The following is a 10,409-nucleotide window of genomic DNA, read 5'->3' on the forward strand; positions in this document are numbered from 1 at the left end:
GCCATACAGTGATGAGGTATTAACTTTAGAAAGAAGTGGTTGGATAGACATGCAGATAGAGAGAGAACCAGACAGAGTCATGGAGGAGAAAGATGAGGTATGCTGTCCTCTCAGGGTCATAAAGGTGGTGAATGGGGCCAGAGGCTTAATGGGATGGAGAAACGTTGTGATTGGCTCATTACTGTGATGGAGCACGTTGCCACGGCAATTGGCCTTTTCACCCATCCCCCTCGCCCTTCCTTGCCCCAACTACTTTCCTATGCAACACTGCGCCGCCAACTGCAGAGCTGCGCATGTGAGAACGTTCACACCGATACAGTAAAAGTCAAACACTTGCCTTGTAAAGTACCCGCTGCGGTTTAGATAAACGCCAAAACACTTTACGCCACGAGGTGAAAGCGTAACTCATCTTCTCCCACGTCTTTCAAGTAGTACTTGATAAAATTACCGCAGTATCTTATACCCCCCTCTCACAGACGTGCCCATTCATATTTGAAATACAAACAACTTATTCAGCTCAGCTACATGATTTTCTTTTCACTGAGATACATTTGGTTTTTTTTATTAACCTTGCTCCATACAGAGAAAATCAGTGTAGAGACGAACAGTGTTCAATTCAATAGGATTTCCCATTAGGCATGATAAATGAGAGCCCGTCATTTCCCTGCCACCAAGCCAATCTGTTTTCTCTCTCTTTCTCTCCTAACCTGACTACCACTTCATTGTTCTTGAGTGGCACGTAAATTAAAAAGGAGTCAAAACCTAAGTCAACATTTTCTGTCTTTTTCTTCCCTCCTTTCTTTTCTCTCATACGCCGTGTATCGTCCTGCATTTTTCTTTTACTGTCATTTTCTAACGTTGCCTGTCCTTCTCTCTCCGCAGCGGCGCAGAGGCAGTGGGGTTTTCTGCGCCAACTGTCTGACCACCAAGACGTCGTTGTGGAGGAAAAACGCTAATGGAGGCTACGTCTGCAACGCATGTGGTTTATACCAGAAACTGCATTCGGTAAGTCATAAACAGACTGCATATCTGCTCCAGCTGTGCATGTGACTGTAGACTCTCCTAGACAAACTGCAGCATTGAGAGACAAACAGAAATAGCAGTTAGGCTGTGTGGTAAAGTCTTGAAAACAGCCGTAAGGCGTAACCTTACATGAGAGGATTTGTTACAAAGATCCATCTGGAAGGTCATCATTGGAAACTGCTTTGAAAGGGCAGATGCTCAAATTACTAGCAGGTGTTTCGATGAACCATCTGTTTATTACAGGGTCACTACAACCACTTGGATCAATGAACCGAAGAGGAAACACAATAAGAGTAGAGGTTTGAAAGCTAGTCAACAGTCAGTGCAGGTACCTATGCAGTTAGCATGTCAATAGGTGATTCATTTTCTGTGCACGTAAAAGGTGCCCTTAAGGCCATGATGCACCAAACTGATGTGTCCTGCACCATTGCCACTAGTCAAACTTCTGTCTCCAGCTTTTCAGCTGATTCAGCATGTTGAAAAAGGTGTCAGAAGCAGTTGGTGAGAGACATCACTGTGATTGGCTGACCAGCTTAGAAACCAAGGCTCGAGATGAGAAGCGGATGTGACAGAGGAAATGACTCAAGAGGCCAAACATAGGTGGCTCTTCTCTTTTTCCATTTACATCTGTAGACCAGCTGATCAGCATGATTCAGGAGAGACCATCTCTGTGCAGTGGTTCGTAGGCCTTCATAGCGTCATAGAATCCCAACTAATAGTATGTCTCAGTTTCCCCCTTTTTGAAAGACGACTACAAACTTCTGCCACCTGCTGGGATGAAGAGTTATTTCCTTTCATGCAGGTGCACAACATATATAGCTTGCCGTGAGGTGTTCAAGTGCATCTTTTCTGATCCAGACACAGGCATCCTCACAGTTGGCTGTTTCTTTTGTAGTTCTTTGATGTTGGTTTGGTGTGTCCAGCCCTTATCTGGATTCCACCTACTGTAAAATGCGCCTGTAGTTGCTAGTAATTCTTCACAGGACACTGATTGGTCTTCACCACTGTGGACCTACCACAAGCATAGCCTAAAACCTGTGTGGAAGAGATTTTCATGTGATCTCACAAAGAACATAACACATCAGCCATAGTGCATCACTTTTCTAAATCTTCTTCATTCAAATTAAATCCAAAACAACTCATCTAGCAAAAGTTCATTTTCAGTTCTGATCCACGTATCCACTCATGTGAGACCTTCATGTTCTCACTCATAAAGGTTGTACTGGTCCTGTTTTATAGACTGTGTTTTAGTTCATCCACATGGTGGTTTGGACCTCTAATTATCATTCCTTCTGTCTGGACAATTAGCATACGGTGCAAATTAAATGGTGCGTACTGCGGTTAAATTCCCGTATATATTCTGTGAACCCCACTGTGAGAAAGAAATACTGTGGAAAAAAGTGTATTTGATTTGGTGGGTGCTGGGAGTTACCCACCATTTCAGCCGTCGCAGTGAACCAGTGCCGTGGAGTGAGAAATTTGATGGAATGAATCATTTTTACCATCTAAGCCTGGGGAAAGTCTGTGGAAATCCCAAATTTAATTAGACTGCATGAATTACAGATGAGATAAAGAGCCAGGCTGGAATGTAGTTGACTTCAGAATATGGAGGTTATTCACCTCACATATGTTCTTAAGGTGTTTAAGCTAATTACGCACTTCGGTATTGCTCTTTAAGTCAAGGGTTTGCAAATATTTCCAGAGCTTCGGGGTTTTTATAATATATGCCAGATTAATGTTGTCCTTTTTAAGATCGGCTTGTAAAATATCAAAGGGGGCTCCAGCGTGATAAATCATGTTGTTAATAAATGCATCTGTGGGTTTACCGTGTTACAACACTAAACCAGTACGGTGCAATTATCGAATGGCGCTTTAAAGACCTTTTAGCGGGCGACAAGCTCTTGAAGTTTACTCCTTCCTGCCCCTGCAGACGTCCGTCGTTCAACCCGTTCCGTTCGTCTCATCTGCTGCTCCAATCACGTCCCGGCTCCCTCCACTCTTGGCAATCTTCACGACAACCATATTTTATATCCCATAATAAAAGTTTTATACGCTCTACACACATTATTAGAGAGGATAGCAGCTAGTAAAACACTTGAGAGCGAGAGAGGGGAAGGGAGAGTTATGAATTAAGGGGCAGAAAAAGGTGGACGTGAAGGGGAGAGGGAAAAAGACAAATAAAGGGGAGGAAGACAAAGGAAGACTGAGAGAGATTATGGTAGCATTTGGACGGAGCAAATGAAGGGACAGAGAGGGTTTTGTGGAACAGCAGCAACTTAGTATTCCACCAAGCCCAAGCCCATGAAGTTAAAAAGATGAAGGGCTTCCAGAAACCCACCATATACACTTCTTCTTTCGTGCAATGCGTTGCAGGATCGAAAGCTGACCTCAATAATCAAGAGTTTTCCAGTATTCATGTGGCACAAGTGGTCACATTTGGTGTTAACACATTCAAATCCTCCTAAGAATTACTTTGTAGTATAGAAGCTGTCTCTGGTGCTTCCTCTTCTTTTCCCCTTACCTCTCTCTCTACCTCATCCTCTTCATTACTCGGTTTTCCCGTTCTGATTGATCTCTTTTTTTACTCCTCTTTAATTAGAAAGACAAAATCTAAGGGCCTTAAAGATTAAGAAAATGACTGATGTGATTTTGTCACCGTGTAGGCCGTCAATCCTCTGTGATGTGATGGAATCTTCTTTATGATATTGATCCAAAGCAGCTCTGTGATTAACAGCAGAGACTGATCAAAATGTGTTCAAACCTGTTCAAAACGTGTGAACATTAATACTTTTTTTTTTTCTTTTCTTACGGATACTTAGCTCACGTAAACACACATGTCAGATATTTAATTATTTCTTGACATAAGTGCAACCGAATGTCTGCAGATCTGCGTTATACTTGACTCAGTAGCCGCTCTGCAGTGGTTGATACAACCCACGCTGAGAATGACTCCATCTTTGACCCTCCAGCCCACACACTGACACACACAAGCACACTTTAATGCATATTTATTCACACAGATAACACACAGAAACATTAAGTACATTTGAAATCATTCTATGGGATCCTAACATCGACACAGGAGGCACTTTGAAAGCATGAGAGGTTTATTGCTTTCTTCACATACACCCACACTCTTTTTTTAAATTTTTTTTATTTATTGCTTTTCATCCACTTGTTTATTTATCCATGTTCTTCCATCCCATCCTTTCTTTTTCCTTCATGCATCTTTTTGTGGTTGGTTTACATCCAACGCTATGTATTTGAAACGCTAGATCAAGAAAAAGTTAGAAAGCAGTTGCTTTGTGGCTAATAATTTGAACCTGGCGAGTATTTTTAAGACTCGGGCATGTAGAGTTGCTCTCTACTTCAATTCAGTAGCCAGCGGCAACTCATTTATTTTGAATATTTTTCAATACACTCTAAACCTTGCAATTTATTTTTCAAGCAAGAAGGGAAAGTCAATGATTTGTTTGATTTTTTTTTTTTAACTGCAGAATTTTTTTACAGGTGTCAAGAATTTAAAATTATTATTTTTTTTTTTTAATAATTGTTCAGAAATTAAATGGTTTTATTTATTTATTTATTTATTTACTAAATAATATGCCTGTAATAACACTTTGAAAGGGAGACATTACTCACTGTATTCTTTGGGGCAAACCTCATTTACATTAAATGTAAGTGCACCCCCTTGTGGTGAGGGCAAAAATCACAATCATCTTTCGTGCTGGGTTGGTCATTTTATCATATTTTGGTTCATATTACTGCAAGTGTATTGCTCTAAAAAACAGCAGCTACAGTTTCAGATCTTCAGTTGACTACATTACAGTTCTACTGCATTGCTCCCCACATATCAGCAAACGTTTGCGTCACTGGTCAAGTGCTGATTCTTGATAATAGATCAAAATTACTGGGCAAGACTGATTACTCAAAGTAGAGAGAGTTTGATTGCACCTGACATTCAAACTGGTTACTTAATCTTTGGGATCACTTTTTCATCATTTTCATCATAGTCAAGTGATCCTGGAGTACGTATGCTTGACATGTATTAGTCAGCTCAGCATACTTATCAACATAATAAAGCAGCATATGTATAGCTGACTCACTTTTCTTTCCGTCCTTTGTCTTGCAGACACCCAGGCCTCTAAACATCATCAAGCAGAACAACGGTGAACAAATCATCCGGCGCCGAACCCGAAAACGTCTCAACCCTGACTCGCTGACGGCTGAAAACCCCGCCCCCAAGCAGCAGCGGATCACCAGCGAGGAGCGCATGAATGGGGAGGAGTCGGATAGAAGCTGTGCCTCGGTCAAAAACCAGCAGCCGTCCCCTCGCTCCCGCTCGCCGCGATCCACCCAAGCCTTCTTGGCCAACCAAACGTTGGAGATCCACCGACGCATGCCTCCCCTTCTCCTCCCTTCACACGCCCCTACCTCCATGGTAGCTGAGGGCAACGGGGGCATCGCCGAGGGAGGTATACCGTCAAAAGTAGAGGGGGTGAAAGGAGGAGGGGGATCAGAGAGAGGCAGTCCGATTGAAAAGTACATGCGTCCATCAAAACCGTCCAGTTATTCACCTCCTGGTTCGCCCATTGAGAAGTATCAGTATCCCCTTTTCTCGTTACCCCTGCCATTAACCCTGCCCCCTGATTTGACCCCTGAGTCGGACTGGCTCAGATTCTGGACCAAGTATAAGATGGCAGCCACCTCTGGGGTTCCTGGTAGCCTCAGTAACCTAAGCCCTGGTGGCCTCGGGAATAACGCTCATTATCTTGGTACAATGGTGTCTCCAGTACAGCAGCATCATCAGAGCTACACGGTGCCTTACTGCGCCTCTCCCTACTCTCCTCTTCCACCTCCTCCAGCTCCAACTCACTACCCTCCTCCTCCTCTCCATGCCCAAACCTCCTCTTCATCATCATCATTAGAGAACGAAGCGCCTTTGGATCTCGCAATAAGACAGAGAGATACAAGCGCAAATGCTCATGTGTCAACAAATGGTGCAGAAAGGAGAAGGCAGGAGTCGCCACTAACTGACAGGCAAAGAGGGAGCTGGAAGGGAGAGAAAGAGGAGGAGGAGAGGACAGATGAAGGAGGGAACTCGAGTGAGGAGACGGGGAAAGAAGCGAAAGATAATTTGACAAAATGTCAGTCAAACGTCCCGTCCCATCGCAAAATGGTGGAGGCGGCCACGCAGGACGACCTGACCAATCGCTGCATCCACTGCGGGATCTACTTCCTAGATGAAGTCATGTACGCCCTGCACATGAGTTGCCACGGCGACAAGGGACCATACCAGTGCAGTTTTTGCCTTCACGTGTGCGTAGATCGGTATGACTTTACCACACACATACAGAGGGGCCTACACAGGTACACAGACAAAACGTCACAACAGAGGGGTCACGTGCAGGACGGCAACGTTCAGAGCGCCGCCGCGGTGTCGGAGCACGAGTGTCAAGACGCGACGATGGAGGACAAGGATGGAGGCGATCATTGTGAGGTCGCTGATGGTGACCTAATAGGAACATGTCACAGCAACCAAGATGAGGAAGATGCAGGTAGTCACGCCGATGACAATGAAGCAGGGGATGAAAAGGAAGTAAGGCCAGAGGAACATGCCATAACGAACCGGGAGTCAGGGGGCAAAGCGGTGTCAGATGTCCCCGATGAAATCAAAAAAAACACAGAGGCAGTGACTCACGAGTCTATAAAGTTAGACGAGAACACAGAGGGAAATTAAATGACGTCTCTGACTCACGCAAACCTTAAAGAACGTGTTATTGGATGAATAAGCTGTATGCCTTCATGTTCCTGGAGGCTAGCTCATGTCAAAATGGGCCTATCCTGGGCACTAAATGGAACACATCCTTATGCTGGAAGCACTCGGCTGTCAAATGGTCAAAAATCATTGTAGGATCCAGCTGGGGCAGTTTTAGAGGAACGGCCTGAATCCCCAGTTGAGTGACAGTCACTTGACAGCTCTGTGGAAAGATTTCAACAACGGCGTCCGGGCATGCAGCTGAAATCCCCCCTAATAAACAGCCACCTCATGCGCTTTCCATATAAGTGGATTGGAAGCTGGACTGAAAGCCGGACTGGCCGTATTTAGGACAAATTTGAGGCTTGCCCTTGCATAGCCACCATATAGCTGAGCAAACGGAAAAAAAAAAAAATTTAAAAAAACATAAAAACTAAAAAAGGCCTAAAGCAAAACTTAGCTGATTTCTTATGCACCGTGCTAAAAACGCTGGTTCAAACTCGATGTACCATTCAGACTTTTATTTTGGTACAAACAGATCTGATCTGGTTAGAACTGCATTGTTCTTGCCCAGAGTTTGTGTTTCTTGTCTCTGTGCAAATGGATCAAAAACCAAAACATATTTTGACTATTTAACGCTGGATCGCGGTCCAGTTGGTGTTAACTTTGGTACAAAAGTTTCTTTCACTTGTGAACCTGAGTTCTTGGATGAATGCAAAACCAGACTGGTTGGGTTTGATTTGCCCGTGACTATTTGAACTTCTTAAAGCCAGTCTGAACTGATAAAACCGGAGTGAGTCCGGACCGAAGTGTTCTCGTCATCCATTTGGATTAAACCAAGTGACATTATTTTCTACCTTCCTCTGTGCCATGATACTAGCTACGTGCCTGGCTGCCTGCCTAATAGAACAACCATCTATTAACCTGCTTAACATTTATATTAATAATAACAATGGTAATAATAATAATAATAATAATAACTATGATGATGTTACCATACAAAAAATGCAATTTGCTACACTTTCCTATATAATATGTTTTTTTTGTAAAGGCAAATAATGCTTCTTCTTTTTTTTTTTTTGCAGGAAATGGTACTATAAAAATTAGTCTATTTGAGTTTTTCTTCTCTTGTTTTTGAGCTTGTTTGTATCATTTTATGTTCCTAAAGAGACTTGTTACATCGATAACAGCCGTCTAAGCAGAAATGGTACCGCAGAATTAGGGGGTTAGCGTGCATGTGTGCATTTGTGTAACTGCATCATTCGCGCGTAAAGGATCAAAGGATGCGTCCGTCCCCAGGCGATGGCGCAATCGTAATGAAGGCTCAGTTTTTCAGTCCTCAGGGGTCACACGTGTTGCACACCAGCCCACCTGTTTCATAGCATGTGACACATCATTTTTACATGTTAAAGGGTCTGATGGTTTTAGCATGTTTCATATTGTTCTCTTATATATGTTGTGTTTTTTTTTGTTTTTTTTTTTAAATGTGTTAATAGGTCAACATGGTATATAACTTTTATTTTCTGTACGTCTACATATTGTTAGGTTACACAGTTTTTAGACTTAGGGAGGAACTTAGGGAGTAAAACCCGAAACTTTTATCGTAAGGATCAAATGTTTGGGTTAACTGTATAAACTTTTTTCTCTGTGCCGACGAGTCCGCAGAGATTCTTGCCTACAGTGTTTTATCTCATATCGCTGAGAGTTTGTTAGGTTACCTCTATGTAGCATGTTAGCATCATATCAAAACTGCAAAATATGTTGCCTTTTCTATGGATGGGAACTGTTACATGTTAGACCTAAAAAAAAAAAAAAAAAAAAAACAGTACATGAGATGACATCGTTTGTTTTTATAATTCAATGAAGTAAAACTATCATGTTGCTTTCAACTCCAACCAACACATTTGCCATTCATTACCTCTGTCGCTGCGTCTTTTTAACACAGATAAAGGGATAGTTCTCTGAATGGGGTCGTATGAGGTGCTCATCTACAGTCGGGGTGTTACCTACAGTAGGTGGTGATCGGCAAGCCACGAGCAGTGAACCGTTGTGTACAGGTCAGAATCATTTTTATCCACTTTAAACAAGTCCTTATCTGCCAGGGGAACTGAAGCCGCTTCATTGTTCCCTTCAAAGCCGCCAGACTCCATTGACAAAATTAATCAATTTACTTCACAGAAAACACAGAAGTGACTGGTCTACCTCTGTGTGACTTTGGTGTTTCAATGCGTTCTTTTTGTCCAGAACTGAGTGTTAACGCGCCAAAGTCACACATTTAACTCAAACTAACTAACAAATCGAGGTAGACCGTTAGCTCCAAAAGTCCCATGTAAAATGACTGTTTTTGTCAATGAAGTCTGGTGGCTTAGAATAGACTGTGGCTTCAATAGGTAATACAGCGACTGTGGATAATTACTTGATACAAGACCATTTCAAATAAAGCCAAATTAAATTATTATTATTATTATTTTTTTGTTTGCTTTATTTGGAAAAGACCCACCTGCTCTTTGGAACAGTTTCAGTAACAAAGTCTCTCTTTGAATCAATCTACACTCTTCATCTTTGACAGAGTGACAAAAGTCAAAACCCCCTTGCTCTTTAAAGTGGAACAACGCGATCTCGTTTATTTTTCTATCAAGAGAAAAAACTTCTCCAGCCTTGCTGCCTTAGTTGCTAGAAAACAAACAAAAAAAAAAAAGAAAACACAAAAAGGGACTTCTTCTGGAGGACATACCTAAAGGCCAGGGAAGAAAGAACAAACTAAAGAATATTTTTCTATGCTTATCCAAAAGACATGAATGAAAACTACTCCGCCCAGTGCCTGGTAACTTGTACCATTTGTTTCAGACAGGTATGCTGTGTTGTCTGTGTAGAAATGTTCTGTGAGCTAGGTTAGGCAGAAGTCGAGCCAAGTTGTCATTGACTGTGATACTTCAGCCTTCTGTCAATCACTAGCTGTTTTACATGTACGTACACTACTCTGTAGAAATGTTGAGACAACAATGCCAAGAAGATGTTCTTTACTGTGTATTTGGTGTGCTTTTACATATCAGAGGGGCCGCGTCACGGTAAAGGTAATGTTGATTGTTCAGGCTGCACTCCAAGATGGTTAGCTTTGGTGCTAACATTGTAGCCATACCAGATAAACCGTCTAATAATCAAACTATCAACCCAATTCTTCAAGAATATTAGCTGAATTGATTGTATTGCCATTGATATTGGGTTTTATTTTGATGCTGCTGCCATAGGTGGTGCATTTGCAGCCATTGACGCACGTCATTTGGAGATATAGGAAGACCTTGAGCTTGTCTTTACCTTGTATGGTTGTGCTACCCATATCACACATGCCAAGTGGATTAAAGGTTGTTCTCTGTGACCTGCTCCCATCCTATTAGTACTGACTCAACAATGCAAAGCTTATTGCTTCTATTCAAAGAAAGACGTTGTTTTAATGTGTTTTTAGAATCAATTCTTTGGGGGTACCTCTTGAGGGGCTGCTAGTCAAATAAAAACTGTTTACATTTGTAAATGTAGCAAGCGGGAGCGCTTTCTTAAGAGACAGAACAAAGGGAGGGGTGGGTGGATGGGTGGAGGGATACCTGCTGAGGTGGACGGATGTGCCTTTGAA

The 10,409-nt window shown here is 42.4% G+C and overlaps 1 protein-coding gene across 2 annotated transcripts in view; it reads left to right on the plus strand.

Annotated features, from left to right (window-relative positions):
* The window catches only part of trps1 (trichorhinophalangeal syndrome I), a 112,733-nt gene extending 102,576 nt beyond the window's left edge, over positions 1 to 10,157 (plus strand). For both annotated transcript variants that reach the window (XM_084563339.1, XM_084563338.1), the window contains exons 10-11: positions 883 to 1,005; positions 5,156 to 10,157. In XM_084563339.1, the coding sequence (XP_084419465.1) occupies positions 883 to 1,005; positions 5,156 to 6,763 (1,731 nt within the window). In that variant the 3' untranslated portion in view covers positions 6,764 to 10,157. The remainder of the gene's footprint in view (positions 1 to 882; positions 1,006 to 5,155) is intronic.
* Positions 10,158 to 10,409: the final 252 nt, after the last annotated feature.

Source organism: Chelon labrosus (assembly GCF_963514085.1).
Source record: "Chelon labrosus genome assembly, chromosome: 16".
Taxonomy (NCBI): Eukaryota; Metazoa; Chordata; class Actinopteri; order Mugiliformes; family Mugilidae; genus Chelon; species Chelon labrosus.